The following is a 23,935-nucleotide window of genomic DNA, read 5'->3' as shown; positions in this document are numbered from 1 at the left end:
CCCAGTACAGCCAGAAAAGCACTGGCCACCCCTCAGAGCCTGGTTCCTCTCTAGGTTTCTTCCTAGGTTCCTGCCTTTCTAGGGAGTTTTTCCTAGCCACCATGCTTCTACATCTGCATTGCTTGCTGTTTGGGGTTTTAGGCTGGGTTTCTGTATATAAACTTTGTGACATCTGCTGATGTATAAAGGGCTTTATAAATACATTTAATTGAATTGCTCTTATCCCCTGGCCTTATCTAAGCAGGTATTACTATGGTCTACAGTATGTGGGTCTTACCGTATAGATGATCTTGACCTCTTCTCCTATCACACTGGTGTGGTTGAAGACGCTGGGGTACTGCTCTCCCTCTTTCACTATGATGTGGTCCTCCTTCATATGCCTGTCACTGAGTGATAGAGGGATTATGGATGGAGAGATGGAGGGGTGAGACAGGAGATGGAAAGATGAGAAAGGAGATGGAAAGATGAGAGGAGATGGAAAGGTGAGACAGGAGATGGAAAGGTGAGACAGGAGATGGAAAGGTGAGACAGGAGATGGAAAGATGAGACAGGAGATGGAAAGATGAGACAGGAAATGGAAAGATGAGAAAGGAGATGGAAAGATGAGACAGGAGATGGAAAGATGAGATGGAAAGATCAGAAAGGATATGGAAAGATGAGACAGGATATGGAAAGATGAGACAGGAAATGGAAAGATGAGACAGGAGATGGAAAGATGAGACAGGATATGGAAAGATGAGATGGAAAGATGAGACAGGATATGGAAAGATTTGAAAAAAGGTCATACTCTGATACTGTACCTGTATTTTTTATGGAAATAAAAATGTCCTGTACGTGTTATAGCTGCTGCTGTCTGTACTCACGCAGTGAATCTGAGTCCAGCCTCGTACTTCACAGGGATGGAGATTCTCACAGAGTTGTCATGGAGGGTGGTATTCAATTCCTCACTGTCACTGTAGGAATGAGAAAAGTCATTGCATTAGAATTTTGACATTTCAATATTTCTTCTTTGCTCACTCATTCATTTTAAATTGTTGAGATGTAGCATAGAACTCGGGACTCCCCAGAAAACACTAGCCATTGTTACTGTGTGGACTATCCTGGCTAAATAAATAAAAGGAATGAATGAACACCATGGCTTACTGTACCTGGTTGCAGTTACGTTGATGTGAATTTCTTTCCAGACGTGTGCAGGGTTGACTTCAAACAGGATCTCAAACACCTCCTGGAGGGAGAACAAGCAAAACCGATCAGTGGCCTATTCATCACAAAATGAAACATGAAGTACATAGTGAGTCTAATGCTACGAGGATAGATACGTGTGATTGCAAGAATCGTCTTACCTCTACATTGCTTTTGAGGAATGGATATCCCACAGCACACTCAACTTTGGTATTATTCAGACTGCAGACTTTGTCATTAGCCTGCAGAGTAAAGGGTTGAAATCACATATAATGTCAATGTCAAAACCCATACTGACGGACTGATTCCCAACATCCAAGAAATCAATGTAAATCAAAGCTACACAACAGCTCTACAAACATAGAGAAGGATCTCACCTTGACTTTGACGTAGTTTATGTTTTCAGTAAAGCTGAGCATGACTTTGGTGTTGTAAGCATTGTCTTGACTGTTTCTAATGGTAATGAGCACATGGAACTTTTCCTTGTTGGCGTTGATCACAAGACTGGAAAGAATAGGAAAGTTATTACTGTAGCAGGGCTGGTTTTACTGTAATATTATTACTGTAGCAGGGCAGATTTTACTGTAATATTATTACTGCTCCAGGGCAGATGTTACTGTAATGTTATTACCGTAGCAGGGCAGATTTTACTGTAATGTTATTACTGTAGCAGGGTAAATTTTACTGTAATGCTGTGACACTTCATCTGGACCAACACAAGAGGGCGCTAAAGTACAATACAAGGGCAACATACCGGTCAATGAACTACCAAGCAACTGCCATAAAATCATGACAGTTAGATGGATTGAAAGAATACAATCTTTGTAACAATACCTTTGTATACTTGGCACAGCCTTCAGAGATAGGTCAGCTATGCACTTGTCATCGCTCCCACAGTCCACCAAAGGAATCTGAATGACGTGTGCATGGTTACAAGCAGTATGGAATAGACCATGTACAAGACAGTTCTATCAATGAAGCAGTCGAAAACTGCTTACATGTACCTACATGTACATATTACCTCAATTACCTCAACACCGGTGCCCCCGCACATTGACTCTGAACCGGTACCTCCTGTATATAGCCCCGCTATTGTTATTTACTGCTGCTCTTTAAATATTGTTATTCTTACCTCTTACTTTTCTTTGAAGGTATTTTCTTAAAACTGTGTTATCATCCTGTTCTACCATGGTGTTAACATCCTGTTCTACCACAGTGTTAACATCCTGTTCTACCATGGTGTTAACATCCTGTTCTACCACTGTGTTAACATCCTGTTCTACCACTGTGTTAACATCCTGTTCTACCACTGTGTTAACATCCTGTTCTACCACTGTGTTAACATCCTGTTCTACCACGGTGTTAACATCCTGTTCTACCACTGTGTTAACATCCTGTTCTACCACTGTGTTAACATCCTGTTCTACCACTGTGTTAACATCCCGTCCTACCACGGGGTTAACATCCTGTTCTACCACTGTGTTAACATCCTGTTCTACCACGGTGTTAACATCCTGTTCTACCACTGTGTTAACATCCTGTTCTACCACTGTGTTAACATCCTGTTCTACCACTGTGTTAACATCCTGTTCTACCACGGTGTTAACATCCTTTTCTACCACTGTGTTAACATCCTGTCCTACCACGGGGTTAACATCCTTTCTACCACGGTGTTAACATCCTGTTCTACCACTGTGTTAACATCCTGTTCTACCACTGTGTTAACATCCTGTTCTACCACTGTGTTAACATCCTGTTCTACCACGGTGTTAACATCCTGTTCTACCACGGTGTTAACATCCTGTTCTACCACTGTGTTAACATCCTGTTCTACCACTGTGTTAACATCCTGTTCTACCACTGTGTTAACATCCAGCCACATGTTTTGTCTCCCTCTGTCCTTTTGCCAAACAACTCATTAAAACTATGTGTGTGGGAGCTGCACCATTGGAACTGGATAACAGGCTGTCAGTGTTTTAGAGCCTCTGATAGGAACTAGTGATGGATGGAAGACAGCCGTTGGAGAGAATATTCACCCTCTACAGCGCTGGAAGGAGCCAGAGTGTATGAGTGTGTAAAGTACTGATTACTGACTCTGCTCACACAGTGCCTATTCACTGTTGCAATATATGATAGCTGAGGTCTATAGTTAGGTAAGAAAATCAGATGTGTGCATGCACACACGTATTGTTAGCCAAGTAGGGCCAGTAGTGGCTAAAGAGGGAAGCAAGCCAAGGTATACAAAATTCATGGAAAGCCAAAAGTTACTGGTGTGTGTGTGTGTGTGCTTGTGTGTTAAATCTGCCGCATTGTGGTTCATTTTACCGTTTTGTTGAGTGACGTTGGTAAGTCTCCATCCAGGACGGGGCCTGTTTCCTCAGCCAGACCAAACTCTAGGGAGACCATGATGGGGTCTCTGAAGTCCAGATTAGCCTGAGGAGATAATATCATTATACGAACAGTGTATCTACTGCACACTCTTAGCTGTACATAGACAAGCTTTTGCTAACTGACAGAGTACTGTATCGTTTTTTTAAAATGCATTTTTATCAAACGTCAGTATTTCTCATCTTTATGTACCAATAGAGGCTCTTCAGAGGAGGAAGGGGAGGACCATCTTCCTCAGTGAATTTAATATTTTTTTAAATTGTAAAACATTTAAAAAGTTAGCCTTTTAGATTAAACTACACTAAATATAATCATGTCACCAAATAACTGATTAAAACACAATGTTTCGCAACGAAGGTCTACCGTAGCCTCAACAGCACTCTGTAGGGTAGCACCATGGTGTAGCCGGATGACAGCTAGTTTTCGTCCTCCTCTGGGTACATTGACTTCAATACAAAACCTAGGAGGCTAATGGTTCTCACACCCTTCCATAGACTTACACAGTAATTACGACAACTTCCGGAGGACGTGCTCCAGCCTATCAGCGCTCTTGCAGCATGAACTGACATGTTGTCCACCCAATCAAAGGATCAGAGAATTAATCTAGTACTGAAAGCATAAGATACAGCTAGCTGGCACTGCAGTGTATAAAATGTGATGAGTAGATGGCTCAAAGAGAGAGAAAGACAATAGTTCAACACTTTTGAACAAATTCATTTCTTCCAAAATGAAGGCGAAGCAAAAGAGAAATAGAGAGAGATTTCGTCATTTTTTTCACTTTGAGTTTCATTTACAGTACTTAGCTAGCAAATGCAGCTAGCTAGTTTAGCCTACTGAAACACCCTGCTCAAACAGGGGGATGCTATGTTAGCTAGCTGGCTATGACTTTCCAACACAACACTGGAACTCTTCCAAGTCAAGGTAATCTTTTGGTATTACTAATTTATTGTCACCAGGGCCCACCCGTGTAACTGCTTACTGACTGTACACTAAGGTTACTGCATGATTGTAGCAGGTTTACTAACACGTTAGTTCTATTAGATATACTGACTATAACATTACTTTAGCTTGATCAGGGGTGTATTCATTCTGCCAATTCTGTTGAAAAATGTTTCTTGAACGGAAGCAAACGGAACAAAGCGTGGATAAACATACCTGAATTTGTCCAATAGAAACTCTTGTTTGCAACTGTTGGACTAATGTTTACAGCCTACATCAGATAGATGCAGGCAAGAGTGTGCAAGGCGGTATTGAATGTGTCACTGTCTGTCACCTCAAATTTGTCTCTCAACCTGTGTGCACCTACGTCGTAAACTTTCATTCATAGGCTAGGTTGTAACAACCTCATGATGGGTATAGGGACAATTGAGTATCATGTAGTAGCCTAAACCTATCGCTGTTACATTGAACTGGGTGAATGGAATATGAATGACAGTCATCCAATATGTTGTCATTGAAATAAGGCCATGCTCATGAACAAATAATTGTCCTCCCTCATGTTAAATGGCACTGACCGCCACTGTTATGTACCGTAGGCTTCTGTATGCCTTAGATCTAATTCGCTGTATCAAATCAAAATCAAATGTTATTGGTCGCATACACACATTTAGCAGATGTTATTGCGGGTGTCGCGAAATGTTTGTGTTCCTAGCTCCAACAGTGCAGTAGTATCCAACAATACACAACAATACACATGTACAGTTGAAGTCGGAAGTTTACATACACATTAGCCAAATACATTTAAACTCAGTTTTTCACAATTCCTGACATTTAATCCTAGTAAAAATTCCCTGTCTTAGGTCAGTTAGGATCACCACTTTATTTTAAGAATGTGAAATGTCAGAATAATAGTAGAGAGAATGATTTATTTCAGCTTTTATTTCTTTCATCACATTCCCAGTGGGTCAGAAGTTTACATACACTCAATTAGTATTTGGTAGCATTGCCTATAAATTGTTTAACTTGGGTCAAACATTTCGGGTAGCCTTCCACAAGCTTCCCACAGTAAGTTGGGGGAATTTTGGCCCATTCCTCCTGACAGAGCTGGTGTAACTGAGTCAGGTTTGTAGGCCTCCTTGCTCGCACACGGTTTTTCAGTTCTGCTCACAAATTTTCTATAGAATTGAGGTCAGGGCTTTGTGATGGCCACTCCAATACCTTGACTTTGTTGTCCTTAAGCCATTTTGCCACAACTTTGGAAGTTTGCTTGGGGTCATTGTCCATTGGGAAGAACCATTTGCGACCAAGCTTTAACTTTCTGACTGATGTCTTGGGATATTGCTTCAATATATTCACATAATTTTCCTTCCTCAGGATGCCATCTATTTTGTGAAGTGCACCAGTCCCTCCTGCAGCAAAGCACCCCCACAACATGATGCTGCCACCCCCGTGCTTCACGGTTGGGATGGTGTTCTTCGGCTTGCATGCTTCCAAACATAAGGATGGTCATTATGGCCAAACAGTTCTATTTTTGTTTCATCAGACCAGAGGACATTTCTCCAAAAAGTACGATCTTTGTCCCCATGTGCAGTCGCAAACCATAGTCTGGCTTTTCTGTGAAGATTTTGGAACAGTAGCTTCTTCCTTGCTGAGCGGCCTTTCAGTTTATGTCGATGTAGGACTCGTTTTACTGTGGATATAGATACTTTCGTAGCAGTTTCCTCCAGCATCTTCACAAGGTCCTTTGCTGTTGTTCTGGGATTGATTTGCACTTTTCGCACCAAAGTACGTTCATCTCTAGGAGACAGAACGCGTCTCCTTCCTGAGCGGTATGACGGCTGCGTGGTGCCATGGTGTTTATACTTGCGTACTATTGTTTGTACAGATGAACGTGGTACCTTCAGGGGTTTGGAAATTGCTCCCAAGGATGAACCAGACTTGTGGAGGTCTGATTTCTTTTGATTTCCCATGATGTCAAGCAAAGAGGCACTGAGTTTGAAGGTCGGCCTTGAAATACATCCACAGGTACACCTCCAGTTGACTCAAATGTCAATTAGCCTGTCAGAAGCTTCTAAAGCCATAACATAATTTTCTGGAATTTTCCAAGCTGTTTAAAAGCACAGTCAACTTAGTGGATGTAAACTTCTGACCCACTGGAATTGCGATACAGTGAGTTATAAGTGAAATAATCTGTCTGTAAACAATTGTTGGAAAAATTACTTGTGTCATTCACAAAGTAGATGTCCTAACCGACTTGTCAAAACTACAGTTTGTTAACAAGAAATTTGTGGAGTGGTTGAAAAACGAGTTTTAATGACTCCAACCTAAGTGTATGTAAACTTCCGACTTCAACTGTATAACCCGTACTGTTATCAGTAGTCCCTCTGGATTATGAGGACTGCATGTCAATTAGTTCTCCTCCTGGGAGGACAATGTGAGTTATGTGTCTCTATCAGACAGCAGAAAGCATCTTTGTTCCAGTTGGGATGGACAGCATGTGATCTGTCTGGCTACATGGTGTACCAGATCGCTAGGGCATATCTCCACTGGAATGCATTGTGACTGCACCCCCCAACCGTATACCAGCTCTCTCTCTCTCTCTACTCCTCTATTTTGGTTTTCTTTCAAAATCCTCTCCTCTCTTCACCCCCTCTCTCTCCCCTCTCTCTCTCTACTCCTCTTTTTTGTCTCTTTCTCTTTCCAACTCCTCTCTTCAACACCCCCTCCCCCCCTCAGAGGTACTGGGGGTAGTTTAACAGTCCTCTCTCTCTCTCTCTCTCTCTCTCAGAGGTACTGGGGGTGGTTAACCAGTCCTCTCTCTCTCTCTCTCTCTCTCAGAGGTGCTGAGGGTGGTTAACCAGTCCTCTCTCTCTCTCTCTCTCTCTCAGAGGTACTGAGGGTGGTTAACCAGTCCTCTCTCTCTCTCTCCCTTTCTCAGAGGTGCTGAGGGTGGTTAACCAGTCCTCTCTCTCTCTCTCTCTCTCTCAGAGGTACTGGGGGTGGTTAACCAGTCCTCTCTCTCTCTCAGAGGTGCTGAGGGTGGTTAACCAGTCCTCTCTCTCTCTCTCAGAGGTACTGGGGATGGTTAACCAGTCCTCTCTCTCTCTCAGAGGTACTGGGGATGGTTAACCAGTCCTCTCTCTCTCTCCCAGAGGTACTGGGGGTGGTTAACCAGTTCTCTCTCTCTCTCAGAGGTACTGGGGATGGTTAACCTGTCCTCTCTCTCTCTCCCAGAGGTACTGGGGGTGGTTAACCAGTCCCCTCTCTCTCTCTCTCTCTCCCAGAGGTACTGGGGGTGGTTAACCAGTCCCCCCTCTCTCTCTCTCTCTCTCTCTCTCTCAGAGGTACTGGGGGTGGTTAACCAGTCCTCTCTCTCTCTCTCTCTCTCTCTCTCTCTGAGGTACTGGGGATGGTTAACCAGTCCTCTCTCTCTCTCTCTTTCTACCCCTTTCTCAGAGGTACTGGGGATGGTTAACCAGTCCTCTCTCTCTCTGAGGTACTGGGGATGGTTAACCAGTTCTCTCTCTCTTTCTCTCTCTCTCTCTCTCTCTCTCTCTCTCTCTCTCAGAGGTACTGGGGGTGGTTAACCAGTCCTCTCTCTCTCCCTCTCTCTCTCTCTCTCTCAGAGGTACTGGGGATGGTTAACCAGTCCCCTCTCTCTCTCTTTCTACCCCTTTCTCAGAGGTACTGGGGATGGTTAACCAGTCCTCTCTCTCTCTGAGGTACTGGGGATAGTTAACCAGTCCTCCCTCTCTCTCTCTTTCTCTCTCTCAGAGGTACTGGGGGTGGTTAACCAGTCCTCTCTCTCTCTCTCTCTCTCTCTTTCTACCCCTTTCTCAGAGGTACTGGAGATGGTTAACCAGTCCTCTCTCTCTCTCTCTCTCTCTCTGAGGTACTGGGGATGGTTAACCAGTCCTCCCTCTCTCTCTCTCTCTCTCTCTCTCTCTCAGAGGTACTGGGGATGGTTAACCAGTCATTGTCGAGGCATTCTCTCTGGTTCTGGTTCCCATTACATTCAAAGTCTTCTGTTTTATTAAACCTCTGTTCTTTTCATCGGGCATCCTCAATAAAACCTTATATTGTACTGCTATTTGCTACAAAACAATCAATGTAATGTGAATCGATTTCTAGGCTTCTTTAAAGCCGAATACTTGTATCTACAGTAATGGGCCTTTTGGAAAAGGGGTTGTTTTACTGGAGAAGCTTTTCCTTTGATCAAGAGAAGGAGATCTGTCTCCACTTTCATGTTAAGAGCTTTCCTACCATGAATCAATAAGAGCAACTTGTCTTCCTACTGTACATCCATCCACTACACTCACAGGCCTGTCTACTGAGATACTAATAGCCATTTAGCCTGGTCCCAGGCTTTGTGCTGTCTTGCCTATCAACAACTCCTATGGTCATTGTCATGCCAAACATAAGAGTTGTCTATACATCACAAACCGATCTGGGGCCAGGCTAAAAACTTTCTCTGATGTAATCATAATGAAAATGGAAACCCATATCCCCTCTCTGGTTCAAACTCTGCAGACGGTAACACATTCAACTGTGTTCTACTAGTATGTAAGAGACAGAGTTTTTCTATGGGGCCGTTTTCTCTCTCTCTCCTCCCCCTCTATCTCTCCCTCCCTATCTCACCCTCCTCTCTTCCTCTCTCCATGTTGACCAGGCTGATTGAAGAAGGATTTACTTGCCTTCATGGCAAAGGAATGCTCCAGACACAGAGCATCTATGATATTGGCGGTGACCTGGACCTTCCTCTCACTCTTCTCGTCAGGGTTGACAAACGCTGCCCTCGACTTTGCCCTCAGAGAGTCCAGAGTCAGGTTGTACTTAATGGCTGAAACACAACAAATACCAAATCCTGTAACTTTCCCATAATTCCCAGGTTTTCCAGAAATCCTGGAGAAAAGACTGTCTGGTTTACAGTTGATATTTTACTCCTTTAGTAGATGCTCTTATCCAGAGACAGTTACAATCATTGCATTTAATTGAAGTGTTTACACTGTAAACATTCAAACATACTGGAAGTGTGTTTATCAGACTCACCTGTGCCCAAGTTAGGGTGGTCCTTCTCAGACTTGACACGGTAGCTAAAGCAGACCCTGGTCTTCACACACACGGTGGCTCTCTCACCCAGCACACAGTCTTCAGAGGGCTGCTGTAGGTTGATCTTGTTTGGGTCAAAGGTCATGTTGGCATAAAGCTCAGCAACATCCTTGGACCTGGATGACAAACAACAGAAATTCAGAAACTTGTAACTGGCATATGAAACTGTTACAATAATCAATGAACTGTGAATGAAACTACATTTTTATTTAAATCTACAAAAAAAGAGGAGAAGCCAAAACGGTATAGCTATAGTTCTTTACACATTAAACCTAAAAATCGAATTAAAAGCACATATTCATTTATTATGTAAAGATGTGTGCAAGCACTCTATAAACCATGTCACCGGCCATGATGGCTCTACAAAAGGATCCATAGCCAAGTTATACAGTGCATTCAGAAAGTATTCAGACCCCTTGAATTTTTCCATATTTTGTTGTGTTACAGCCTTATTCTAAAATGGATTAAATATCCCATAAATAACTGAAAACTGAAATATCACATTTACAAAAGTATTCAGACCCTTTACTCAGTACTTTGTCAAAGCACCTTTGGCAGCGATTACATCCTCGAGTCTTCTTGGGTATGACGCTAGAAGCTTGGCACACCTGTATTTGTGGAGTTTCTCCCATTCTTCTCTGCAGATCCTCTCACAGTCTGTCAGGTTGGATGGGGAGCGTTATTGCTCAGGTATTTTCAGGTCTCTCCAGAGATGTTCGACAGGGTTCAAGTCCGGGCTCTGGCTGGGCCACTCAAGGACATTCAGATACTTTTAAAAAAAAATGTTTAAAATGTGTTTTCTGTTGGGGTGGATCAGCTTTAATATTGAGGAAAGATTGTTGCTTCCATCAATGAAATTGTCTTCATCATTTCCAATCCCACTCAGTCCTATTCAGAGACATGTCCTGAAGCCACTCCTGCATTGGTTTGGCTGTGTGCTTAGGGTCGTTGTCCTGTTGGAAGGTGAACCTTCGCCCTAGTCTGAGGTCCTGAGCGCTTTGGAGCAAGTTTTCATCAAGAATCTCTCTGTACTTTGCTCCGTTCATCTTTCCCTCGATCCTGACTTATCTCCCAGTCCCTGCCGCTGAAAAACATCCCCACAACATGATGCTTCCACCACCATGCTTCACCGTAGGGATGGTGCCAGGTTTCCTCCAGACGTGACGCTTTGCATTCAGGCCAAAGAGTTCAATCTTGGTTTCATCAGACTAGAGAATCTTGTTTCTCATTGTCTGAGAGTCCTTTAGGTGTCTTTTGGCAACTCCAAGCGAGCTGTCATGTGCCTTTTACTGAGTAGCTTCCGTCTGGCCACTCTACCATAAAGGCCTGATTAGTGGAATGCTGCAGAGATGGTTGTCCTTCTGGAAGGTTCTCGCATCTCCACAGAGGAACTCTGGAGCTGTCAGCATGACCATCGGGTTCACCCTTCTCCCCCGATTGCTCAGTTTGGCCGGGTACCCAGCTCTAGGAAGAGTCTTGGTGGTTCCAAACTTCTTCCATTTAAGAATGATGGAGGCCACTGTGTTCTTGGGGACCTTTAATGCTGCAGACATTTTTTGGTACCCTTTCCCAGATCTGTGCAATCCACAATCCTGTCTCTGAGCTCTACGGACAATTCCTTCGACCTCATGGCTTGGTTTTTGCTCTGACATGCACTGTGAACTGCGGGACCTTATATAGACTGGTGTGTGCCTTACCAAATCATGTCTAATCAATTGAATTTACCACAGGTGGACTCCAATCCAGTTGTAGAAACATCTTAAATATGATCATTGGAAACAGGATGCACCTGAGCTCAATTTCGAGTCTCATAGCAAAGGGTCTGAATACTTATAAGGCTTTTAAAAGAAAAATTGTAATACATTCCCAAAAATTTCTATAAACCTGTTTTCACTTTGTCATTATGGGGTATTGTGTGTAGATTGATGAAGGGAAAAAATGATGTAATCAATTTTAGAATAAGGCTGTAACGTAACAAAATGGGGAAAAGGGTATTGGGGACCCCAGCCAGGGATCCGCCCACTCAGTTTCAGCTGGAACAGGCCTTGCAGAGTCACTACTCTGCTTAACAGAACGTCACTGTAGATAGTTAGTCACTCCCTAATTCCAGAGCATCCATGACAGCTTGATACTGCAGCTGGAGCTGAAGTACATTCGGGAAGTATCCCTGGCTGGGGTCCCTGTGGTATGAAATGTTGGCTCAACTCCAGAAGAGAAGAGAAAGAGAGGAGAGGACAGGACAGGACAGGAGAGGCTCCATGAGAGAAGAGGAGGAGCAGGGTTTTGAACAAGGAGAGGAAGGTGTTGTTGGTTTAAATCCTGAAAGGGACACAGCTGTATAAACCAAAGTGACAGTCTTTGATAGATGAGATAATGTTATAATAATAACGTTTTGTGAGATATTTGAGGTTACTGCTATTACTAATAGTCCAAGTGGAGTGTGTGTGTGCGTGAATGTGTGTGTGGGTTCATGCGCGTGTTTGATACTGAACGCTGAGGCACTAAACACTCACCAGAACAAAGAAGCCCCTCCCAGCCCTCCGATGGTAATGTCTATAATTCCGTCTCCGTTCAGATCCATGACTCCGTGGATCGACTGGCCAAAGAACTTAGTCTTCACCCCGTCTCCAGGGCCTGGGATACGCTGAAACCACACCAGAACACACATACTTTCAGAAGGCTAACATTAACGACTCTCACTTTTACTGTATACTCTTAATACTGTAATATTGTAATTTTACTGTAACTTACTGTAACCTTACTGTAGAACAGTCGGAGAACACATGGTCTTGTCTTTCTTTACCTGCACATATTTTTCCTTGATGGTCTTCTTGGCTCCATGGTAGACGTAGACTGCCCCTTTGTGGTCGTTCTCCAGTGGCGCCCCGATGGCCACGTCCCGGTTCCCGTCCAGGTCCAGGTCACTGACCTCTGCGATGGCGGTGCCGAAGCGGGCGCCACACGGGCCGTTGGTGTTGACGATGGTGCAACCGTGGGAGTGGGCCGAGGTACAACACGTCTGGTTGTCTGGCTTCAGTGTGGTCTGGTGCTCAAATAGGCCCTTCTAGGTAGGAAGGGGGGAGATGGAGAGACAGAGAGAGACGGGGGATAGAGAGCTGTTGAGTAACAGATAGATGTTTGGTGCACATCCTTAGACTGCTGTGTCTCTGTCCCTTCATTCTATAACACACAGAGATATAATTCAGCAGGCTGAAGAAATTCAGCTTGGCCCCTAAAACCCTCACAAACTTACAAATGCACAATTGAGAGCATCCTGTTGGACTGTATCCCCGCCTGGTACGGCAACTGCAGACTTTTAAAAAGCCATCACTAGCCAGCTTCCACCCGGTTACGTAACCCTGCACCTTAGAGGCTGCTGCCCTATATACATAGACTTGAAATCACTGGCCACTTTAATAATGGAACATTAGTCACTTTAATAATGGAACACTAGTCACTTTAATAATGTTTACATACTGCTTTACTCATTTCATATGTATATACTGTAGTCAATGCCACTCCGACATTGCTCATACTAATATTTCTATAATTCTTAATACTTCTTTTACTTTTCTATTTGTGTGTATTGTTGGGAATTGTTAGATAATACTGCACTGTTGGAACAGAAGCATTTCACTACACCCACAATAACATCTGCTAAATATATGTATGAGACCAATAAACTTTGATTTGATTTGAATTGTATTTCTGTGATAACACACATACCCCCAAAGTGCGCCAACAATATAGTAGTAAAGTCAAATAGTTACATTAATTATATGGCCGTTTCAACATTACTTACTACCTGTCCCAGACCTGCTGTTTTCAACTCTCTAGAGACAGCAGGAGAGATAGAGATACTCTGAATGATACTATGAAAAGCCACCTGACATTTACTCCTGAGGTGCTGACCTGTTGCACCCTCTACAACCACCATGATTATTATTATTTGACCCTGCTGGTCATCTATGAACATTTGAACATCTTGTCCATGTTCTGTTATAATCTCCACCCAGCACAGCCAGAAGAGGACTGATCACCCCTCATAGCCTGGTTCCTCTCTAGGTTTCTTCCTAGGTTCTGGCCTTTCTAGGGAGTTTTTCCTAGCCACTGTGCTTCTACACCTGCATTGCTTTCTGTTTGGGGTTATAGGCTGGGTTTCTGTACAGCACTTTGTGACATCAGCTGATGTAAGAAGGGCTTTATAAATACATTTGATTGATTGACTGATTGATGAATCAGGTCAACTACACACACAGTACACCACACACCTCATTGAGTTTGTAGACGTACACTTGTCCCTGTTCCTCCCTCTCTGGGCCCATGAACATAGGAGCTCCCACCAGCAGGATGTCTGTGTAGGAGTCCTGGTCAACATCCACCGTCTGGAGCACGCTGCCAAAGTAGGAGCCAATCTACAGGAGACAGACAGAGGTCAAAGTAGGAGACAATCAACAGGAGACAGACAGAGGTCAAAGTAGGAGCCAATCTACAGGAGAGAGACAGAGGTCAAAGTAGGAGACAATCTACAGGAGACAGACAGAGGTCAAAGTAGGAGACAATCAACAGGAGACAGACAGAGGTCAAAGTAGGAGCCAATCTACAGGAGACAGACAGAGGTCAAAGTAGGAGACAATCTACAGGAGACAGACAGAGGTCAAAGTAGGAGCCAATCAACAGGAGACAGACAGAGGTCACACTACGTTATAATCACTCAGCCTGAAATAGAAACGTGGTATGAGCTCATACTTTAATTTAATTAAGCAATAATGTCAGAGGGGATGTGGTATATGGTATATACACTGAGTGTACAAAACATTAAGAACACCTGCTCTTTCCATAGACCAAGTGCAACTCAATATTAGGAAGGTGTTCCTAATGTTTGGTATATTCAGTGTATATACGACGCAACGTGGAGTCAATCAAATGTATTTATATAGCCTTTTTTACATCAGCCGATGTCTATACAGTGCTATACAGAAACCCAGCCTAAAACCCCAAACAGCAAGCAATGCAGATGTAGAAGCATGGTGGCTAGGAAAAACTCCCTAGAAAGGCCGGAAACTAGGAAGAAACCTAGAGAGCTAAGGGCTGTGTCCAGGCACTCTAGAATAGGACTGGCACAGCCAGAAGAAGAAGAACCTTAGCCATGGTATATTGTCTTAAATACCACAGCTTTAAGCCACTCAGCATCCAGGGCTTGAACAACCCAGTTTATAATATAACTAGGCAAGTCAGTTAAGTTAATTCTTATTTACAATGACTGCATACCCCAGCCAACACTGGGCACCACTCTATGGGACTCCAAATCACAGCCAGATGTGATACAACCTGGATTTGAACCAGGGACTATAGTGACACCTCTTGCACTGAGATACAGTGCCTTAGACCACTGCGCCACTCAGGAGCCCACTATAATCTTAACCTCTACTGAATCTCAAACTAAAGTAGAACACAGTATGAGCTCATGCCTTGACATCAGGGACCTAATCGGAATTGTATGCTTTCAAATACAATTAGGGACCTAATTGCAGTATTTCAGTGCATTTCTACCTAATGTATACGAATGATGTCCTCAACTAGTTTGTGTCGCGTTGGTTACAGAGTGTATAGTCTCTTCCCACACTGCGGTGTCTAACCCTAACCCATGAGTTTGGCAAAGCAACCTACATAATGTAAAGATGTGTATTATGATGATGGTGGAAGATTGATGAATGACAACTGAACACACCTGCTCTCCTTTCAGTACTTGTGTGACTGTGATGACTCCCCCATCCAGTTTGTACACGATGACTCTGCCTGTGTGGTTGTACCGCGGTGCTCCTGTGATGTATAATACACCAATAGGGGTTGATGCTGCCTGTACGGCATAACCTGCAGGGAGGGCAGACACACATATTAGAGCAGTTCATGATCGCAGCTTAAGGACAGAGCATGTCCCTATCAGTGGGTTATTTTAGTACGTCTTCCTCCTGGCGTTAGTTCACTTTAGTCTCATTGTTAAGAGGATGTGACCTTGGGAATATAAGGTTCTATGTGCGCAAAGCATAGTTCTGATATTGAGCATAAATGTTTTCACATACCAGATCTCAGAACTGTTTTGTAGTGAATTCTTCTTTCTTAACCCATTAAGGTCCTCACCTAAAGTGAAGAGTATCAAAATCCTGAGACATTTGCAAATCATTTTTTTTTCGGGGGGTGTAATCGCAGATAGATCCTTATGGCTCTGAAATGTCAATCTGGGTTGAGCCATATGGTTCTAATTGACACTTCTGAATTTGACATGTCTGTTTTCAAGAAAACTGTAGCTATTTGAATACAGAAATTATAGAATAACACTATTTTACCACGATAGAGTCAGAACACATCATCGAATACATAAATAAATGCATGATGATCATCAGACAAATTACTGTTATCACTGAACAACGATGTGACAACAGGGAGATGGCAAAGACATGTTCTGATTGGTCTGTCTGTATTTGTTCAGGCTTGTGATTGGATTGCAGATTAAAAAAAACTTATAGCACCAAGTTCAAATGGGTTTATGCAGACAGAACTTTCTAGTAAAAATAATTTTACCTTAAAATGTACTTTAAAATTATCTAACTTCACAGACATGAAGAAGCATCTCAAGATCAACTATAGGTGACTAACACATTTTTGCCAATAATGTCAGCTAGAACCTTATAGTCCCAAGGTCTCGAGGAAGCAGTAAAACATTGAAGAACAGAGAGGAGTGTGTGTGTCACAGTGTCTGTGTGTGTGTGGTTCATTCTCTGAGCACTGTACCGAAGAGAGTTTTTAATGATCTGCTGTAACTCTGCCAGTGTTTGAGTTTGTCTGAAACGAACAACCACACAGATTGTTCTCGATGACACTTTTATTAAATAACATTATTCTTGAATCCCTCACAGCGTCTTCACTGTGGCCCACTGCCCCTCGTGCCCCCTACTGTTGGTCAGGTGTATTTATCTGAATGACAGGTATGATGTGCAATTAATAGATTGCATTTTAAGGTCGAAATGTGAAATTAATATGGTTGATTTTTAAGTTTATACCAGTGCAGTGATTAGTGCCACTTTTTAGGATGTCAATATAAATTAATGTATTTATTTTAATTTTGTCTTGCCTTTTAATCATTATATGTGTTATTGTTTTAACCATCGAGGACCACTTTGGAAACAAGCTTTTTAATTAATACTTTTAATTGATGTCCTCTGGGTCCACATTGTACATTTTGTTGTATCGGTTTGTTACCCAAAATAAATTCAATTCAAAAAGTACGAGTGGGTGAGGTGTGCTACTGTTAACCCTGTGTGTCTGTTATTTCAGTTAGAGTATAAGCATGTCAGCATCCCAAAAGCCACCCTTTTCCCTATATAGTGCACTACACTTGACCAGGGCCCATAGCGCTCTGGTCAAAAGTAGAGCAATATAAATGGAACAGGATGACATATGGGATGCAGTCCATGTTTCTGTCTATTTCAGAGTAATGGTGCTGGACCTGTGCTGTTTATACAGGAGCTGGGAGGCACTAAGGACTTGGACCACTGTCCAGTTTCCAGTGCCAGTACAGGCTATCATTGGACCACTGTCCAGTTTCCAGTGCCAGTACAGGCTGTCATTGGACCACTGTCCAGTTTCCAGTGCCAGTACAGATTGTCATTGGACCACTGTCCAGTTTCCAGTGCCAGTACAGGCTGTCATTGGACCACTGTCCAGTTTCCAGTGCCAGTGCAGGCTATCATTGGACCACTGTCCAGTTTCCAGTGCCAGTACAGGCTGTCATTGGACCACTGTCCAGTTTCCAGTGCCAGTACAGGCTGTCATTGGACCACTGTCCAGTTTCCAGTGCCAGTACAGGCTATCATTGGACCACTGTCCAGTTTCCAGTGCCAGTACAGGCTGTCATTGGACCACTGTCCAGTTTCCAGTGCCAGTACAGGCTATCATTGGACCACTGTCCAGTTTCCAGTGCCAGTACAGGCTATCATTGGACCACTGTCCAGTTTCCAGTGCCAGTACAGGCTGTCATTGGACCACTGTCCAGTTTCCAGTGCCAGGTCTGGACTCACCCACGTACCCTGCCAGGCTGTGTGTGTGCGCATGTCCGAACTGGACTGATATGTACTTACCCACGTACCCCGCCAGGCTCTCCTTCCTCTCATCCAGGGGGTCTTGGAAGTCTGCGTTTAGAGGAACCATGGTACCCTGGTTGGTATGCATCACTACTGTCCCGTTCCACTCATACGCCCCCACAGCACCCAGCATCACACCCTCCTACGAAAGAGAGAATTCATGAATTAATGAATTAATTACTTTATTTAACAAATGTAAAATACATACTGAGTAGCCACACATGTGAGTACAACAATAAAGTCAGATACAAACTCAATAAAGTCAGATAAGACAACTTATTTCCATTGTGGTCCTCGTTATTAGACAGGCAACAGAATGACAAGCGCATAGAGATACAAGGCAGCTCATCTCCTATCTTTGTAATGGCGTCTTCTGTGACAGCATTGGCAGCGCCATTGAGGGCCTCTATCCAACTCTATGGGACAGCTATGCTACAGCACAGGAAACATGAAGAGATCCCACAGGAAGTGGAAAAGTCTCAGTGGAGTAGAGCTAAATGGGACCAGAGTCACAATGCACCGTGTCAAGAAGACTGTTTTGGTAGATACAGGAAGACAGGGTAAAGTATTTCACAAGAGGGAGAAGTTCTTCAAGTATGAGTGAGACTGGGGTTGGACACAGGGCTTACGATAAGTGCCATGGGATCTTCAGTGACCACAGAGATTCAGGACACTCGCTTAACATCCCATCTGAAAGACAGCACCCTACACAGGGCACCGTCCCCAACCACTGCCCTGGGGAATTGGGATATTTTTTTTAGACCAGAGGAAAGACTGCCTCCTACTGGCCCTCCAACACAACTTCCAGCAGCATCTGGTCTCCCATCCAGGGACCAACCCTGCTTAGCTTCAGAGGAAAGCCAGCAGTGGGATGCAGGGTGGTATGCTGCTGGCCCTGTATGTCTGGGTTTACAAACATTGTGTAAGTGATATGAGGTATGGGAGGAGAATGCAGGGGAGGAAAGGGCAACGGCCCTGATACAGCTTCAGCTGGGAGTGACGGTGTTTATACTAGGTGACGTAGGAGGAGGGGGAGAGAGAGACAGAGACAGGGAGGAAGAGAGAGAGAGAGAGAGAGAGAGAGAGAGAGAGAGAGAGAGAGAAAGAGACAGGGGGAGACAGAGGGAGATAGAGCCAGAGGGAGAAAAAAAGAGAGAGAGAGAGCGACGCTGACTTAGGAGGACTGGAGGAGAGCATGTTTGCTCACATGAATGCACCCACAGTTTGGACATCCTCTCACACTCTGATGAATGCACCCACAGTTTGGACATCCTCTCACACTCTGATGAATGTACCCACAGTTTAGACATCCTCTCACTGAAAATACATATATTTTTAGTTCTTCCCTCTTTTCCTTACGTCTCCAGAACATTTGTTGGATCACAGTGAAACAGGGATAGATGAGATGGTGAATGACAGATAACACAACACACACCATCGTTCTGTACTGTGTCTGACTGGGGGCAATCAGTGGGCAGTCACACATTCACAAACATGTGATCTCCTATAAATTGATCCCCATGGTAATATGCTGCACCCTTTAGCCCAGTTGACAAGTAGGAGTTAATACACTATAAAATAAAATATTTTGAAATATATCTTTTTTAAATAAATTCTTGCCTCCGGGTGTTTTGGTTTTTGGGAAAGAAGAGTTGCATATTTTAAACCCCTTTTTCTTTTAACAGTGTAGGACAGTGGAGAGCAGTGGAGAACAGTGGAGAACAGTGGAGAACAGTGGAGAACAGTGTAGGACAGTGTAGGACAGTGGAGAACAGTGTAGAACAGTGGAGAACAGTGGAGAACAGTGGAGAACAGTGTAGAACAGTGGAGAACAGTGGAGAACAGTGGAGAACAGTGGAGAACAGTGGAGGACAGTGGAGAACAGTGTAGGACAGTGTAGGACAGTGGAGAACAGTGGAGAACAGTGGAGAACAGTGGAGAACAGTGTAGGACAGTGGAGAGCAGGGGTGGAAACAGGAGAAGAGGTGCGGGCACTGAAACTATCCTGGATTACAGTTAGGGTTAGTATGAGTTAGTTAGTAAGACAGGAAAGGAATGCAGAGATAGAAGCAGACTTACTTTAGAGGTGTGGGCACTAAATCCAGCCTGGGACATCTCCATCTCAAAAGACGAGGTGTAGTTACCTGACGTTGCTGTAGAAAGGACATTCACATTGATCGGTTATTACATTATGACATGGTCTTGTTATCACAATGGGTATTAAAGACCATGTAGAGATGATATGAATCTGGTCAATTTCTCGGATCAATTTCACCAGTATTTAGGCCTGTAGAGAGGAGGAAATCTAGTGTAGAGGTTAGCATTGCTACTGCCTTCCTGAGGCTTCAAGTACTGTCGCCCTAACCTAGAAATGCCTTGGCTTTTTGGGTCAGTAGCATTGACGGTGCTTATTGAATGATGATGTGTTATAGTGAGTAGGTGAGAATAAACACTGCCATTTTTAGCACCGAGTTCAAACATAGAACGTGATTAATGAGGGAGTCATCCTACCCTCCAAGGCAAAGATCCTGCTGCCCAGGGCGTCTACGATGTTCAGCAAGGCAAACTCATCCGACACGTTGAAGAAGTGATCGCCCACAGGATCGCTGGAGATCGACTGGATCTCCTCAATGAATTTCTTCACCTCCTTGATGCTTCTGTTGTTCCTGTTGTAATCACCAAGCACCTAAAAATATATATTTATGTTTCATTTATTTAAACCTTTATTTATCCTGGTAAGTCCTTTATATTTTCAATGACGATATCAAGTCTGAGAAACAGTACTTAATATATACTGAGTATACAAAACATTAAGAACACCTGCTCTTTCCATGACATAGACTGACAAGGTGAATCCAGGTGAAATCTATGATCCCTTATTTCAGTGTAGATGAAGGGAAGGAGGCAGGTTAAAGAAGGACTTCTTAGCCTTGAGACAATTGAGACATGGATTGTGTATGTGTGCCAATCAGAGTGAATGGGCAAGACAAAATATTTAAGTGTCTTGAAACGAGGTATGGTATTTTTATTTATTTAACCTTTATTTAACTAGGCAAGTCAGTTAAGAACAAATTCTTATTTACAATGACGGCCTACACCGGCCAAACCCGGCCAACGCTGGGCCAATTGTGTGCCGCCCTATGGGACTTCCAATCACGACTGGTTGTGATACAGTCTGGATTCAAACCAGGGTGTATGTAGTGATGCCTTTAGCACTGAGATGCAGTGCCTTAGACCCCTGCGCTAGGGAGCCCATTCAGGAGCCCACTCGGGTAAAAGGTGCCAGTCGTACCGGTTTGTGTCAAGAACTGCAACGCTGCTGTTTTTCACGCTCAACAGTCAGTCTCCTGTGTGTATCAAGAATGGCCCACCACCCAAAGGACATCCAGCCAACTTGACACAACTGTGGGAAGCATTGGAGTCAACATGGGCCAGAATTCCTGTGGAACACTTGTAGAGTCCATGCCCTGATGAACTGAGGCTGTTCTGAGGGCAAAAGGAGGGGGGTGCTAGTCAATATTAGGAAGGTGTTCATAATGTTTGGTATATACTCAGTGTACAGAATGTGGTTCATTTAAGAAACAGGACTTGAACCCATAACCCTGGTCCTGCCTCGGCTGGAAAATTCCCAGTTAGAGGATTACCGTCCTGCTTATTCTCTTCTGATTCCAAGAAGCCTCCAACCAGGATTTCTGGAAAACCTGGGCATTTTGGGAAAGTTTTGCAACCCTTATCCTGCCTGCACCAAGCTAGCGGACCATCTAAACTAGGTGATGGATGGTGTGTTTATTTGAAGTATGTCAAAGGACCTGGATGTGTGCTTGTCCTGACTACAAGGTCTGTTACAGCTCTGTTCTCACTGAGGTGAGGAATAAGATGGATGAGGTATTGTGGTTATTGAGGTACTATGGCCTTACACTTTTGAGATGACCTCATACTCACAGCGATACCGAACCTCTCGATATCGTCCTCCTCACATTCTTTGATGACCTCGTCGAGGTTAAAAAAGTCATGTGACTCTCCGTCCGTCACAATTATCATGACCTTCTTGACCCCCGGCCGTGCCCCTCGCTCCACAGTGAAGGCCTCTTTCCTGAAGGGACAACAGGGTCAATCAGAGGTCAAATGTCAAAGGTCATGGCATAAGTAGTGACATCCCCGTGATCATGAGATGTGGAAAATAGCATTTTACATCAGATCTAGTACAACAACGGAAAGAGTGTGTTTCCGCGTTCAGGACACACAAACCATTAGGCATTAGACTATTTTATTTAATTCTATCTCTATGACGCAAACACCCATTAATTCTAGACATTAAGAGAGAGCAACACCTTGAAAATACTTCATTAATTTTCACTCACTTCACACACAGTACAAGAAATAGACATGCTTAATTAACTGATTGGAACATTCAACTCAACTGAACTCAATTCAATTAAGTCGAATTGTAGTAAATTGAGCAGGACTAAACTGGACCAGACACCCCTGGTTTACTGTTGTACTGTACCTTGCGGTGTCAATTCCCAGGGCGGTCATAGTCTTGAAACCTGTTTGCTGGGGAAGTTTCGCCACTTTGGCCAGGAGGGATTGAGTGGTATCAAACTGGCTGAGGTTGACATTGTGAGTGACTTCCTCTCCATACGACACAATGCCCACCTGGAACAGAAATCTTATATTCAGGCAGGCGGACACTCACTCAAATACTCATCTCATCTTACTCACTCTCTTCCCTTCAACCTCCTTTACCCTCATCTCACTCTCTCCAATTCAACCTCCTTTACCCTCATCTCACTTTCCTCCCTTCATCCTCCTTTACCCTCATCTCACTCTCTCCAATTCAACCTCCTTTACCCTCATCTCACTCTCTCCAATTCAACCTCCTTTACCCTCATTTCACTCTCTCCAATTCAACCTCCTTTACCCTCATCTCACTCTCTTCCCTTCAACCTCCTTTACCCTCATCTCACTTTCCTCCCTTCATCCTCCTTTACCCTCATTTCACTCTCTCCAATTCAACCTCCTTTACCCTCATCTCACTCTCTTCCCTTCAACCTCCTTTACCCTCATTTCACTCTCTCCAATTCAACCTCCTTTACCCTCATCTCACTCTCTTCCCTTCAACCTCCTTTACCCACATCTCACTCTCTCCAATTCAGCCTCCTTTACCCTCATCTCACTCTCTTCCCTTCAACCTCCTTTACCCACATCTCACTCTCTCCAATTCCCTCTTTTCTAGCTGTCCCTTCCTGTGACACACTCCAATGCTCCGAGACAGTCTGGTAAGAGAGGATATGTGGTTTGGTCTGGTGATTCTAATGTGATGTCATTCTCTTTATAAAGCAGGGAGGATACTTATCCAGCTATGGAATATGTGATCTACAAAGGGAGAACTTCATAGGACAATATTTTCCAGCGCCACACAGAGGAAAATGGTTATTTCACCATTAAACTAAACCACCGTGAACCAGCTCCTCTCCAGGGTCCGGGGTATTCTGAAGAAGAATCTCGACATAATGCCCTTGGACATTAAACTAATAACAGTATGGATGATGATTTAACAGTGGTTATTGTGAGACTAATGAACAATGACTGTAATGAATAGACGATCACAATAATCATAGAAAGCAAGACGGTGACATATTATGCTGTTAAATAATGAGAAGATAGTGAATTGCATCAGTAGAATGTGACGACCCAGTTTATCAGTAGACTGTGACGACCCAGTTTATCAGTAGAATGTGACGACCCAGTTTATCAGTAGACTGTGACGACCCAGTTTATCAGTAGAACGTGACGACCCAGTTTATCAGTAGAACGTGACGACCCAGTTTATCAGTAGACTGTGACGACCCAGTTTATCAGTAGACTGTGACGACCCAGTTTATCAGTAGAATGTGACGACCCAGTTTATCAGTAGAACGTGACGACCCAGTTTATCAGTAGACTGTGACGACCCAGTTTATCAGTAGAACGTGACGACCCAGTTTATCAGTAGACTGTGATGACCCAGTTTATCAGTAGAACGTGACGACCCAGTTTATCAGTAGAACGTGACGACCCAGTTTATCAGTAGAATGTGACGACCCAGTTTATCAGTAGAATGTGACGACCCAGTTTATCAGTAGACTGTGACGACCCAGTTTATCAGTAGACTGTGACGACCCAGTTTATCAGTA

General features: G+C 43.7%; 1 protein-coding gene across 2 annotated transcripts in view; it reads right to left on the bottom strand.

The window, feature by feature from the left end:
* The window catches only part of LOC106568400 (integrin alpha-1), a 94,831-nt gene that overhangs the window by 9,160 nt on the left and 61,736 nt on the right, over positions 1–23,935 (bottom strand). The window contains exons 7-24 of one of the 2 annotated variants that reach the window (XM_014138710.2): positions 22,267–22,415; positions 21,702–21,852; positions 20,271–20,445; positions 19,839–19,912; positions 17,757–17,901; positions 15,350–15,492; positions 13,890–14,033; positions 12,422–12,679; positions 12,132–12,262; positions 9,559–9,734; positions 9,204–9,349; positions 3,508–3,615; positions 2,017–2,093; positions 1,560–1,686; positions 1,344–1,424; positions 1,149–1,225; positions 864–953; positions 278–386 (exon numbers count right to left, since the gene is read on the bottom strand). In XM_014138710.2, coding sequence (XP_013994185.2) covers positions 278–386; positions 864–953; positions 1,149–1,225; positions 1,344–1,424; positions 1,560–1,686; positions 2,017–2,093; positions 3,508–3,615; positions 9,204–9,349; positions 9,559–9,734; positions 12,132–12,262; positions 12,422–12,679; positions 13,890–14,033; positions 15,350–15,492; positions 17,757–17,901; positions 19,839–19,912; positions 20,271–20,445; positions 21,702–21,852; positions 22,267–22,415 — 2,361 coding nt within the window. Of the gene's footprint in view, positions 1–277; positions 387–863; positions 954–1,148; positions 1,226–1,343; positions 1,425–1,559; positions 1,687–2,016; positions 2,094–3,507; positions 3,616–9,203; positions 9,350–9,558; positions 9,735–12,131; positions 12,263–12,421; positions 12,683–13,889; positions 14,034–15,349; positions 15,493–17,756; positions 17,902–19,838; positions 19,913–20,270; positions 20,446–21,701; positions 21,853–22,266; positions 22,416–23,935 lie in introns of both variants that reach the window. The other variant, XM_014138709.2, reaches the window with a different exon arrangement.

This window comes from Salmo salar, chromosome ssa13 (genome assembly GCF_905237065.1).
Source record: "Salmo salar chromosome ssa13, Ssal_v3.1, whole genome shotgun sequence".
NCBI classification, from domain to species: domain Eukaryota; kingdom Metazoa; phylum Chordata; class Actinopteri; order Salmoniformes; family Salmonidae; genus Salmo; species Salmo salar.
Note: the sequence above shows the minus strand (reverse complement) of the source record. Positions and strands in the feature narration are given on the sequence as shown.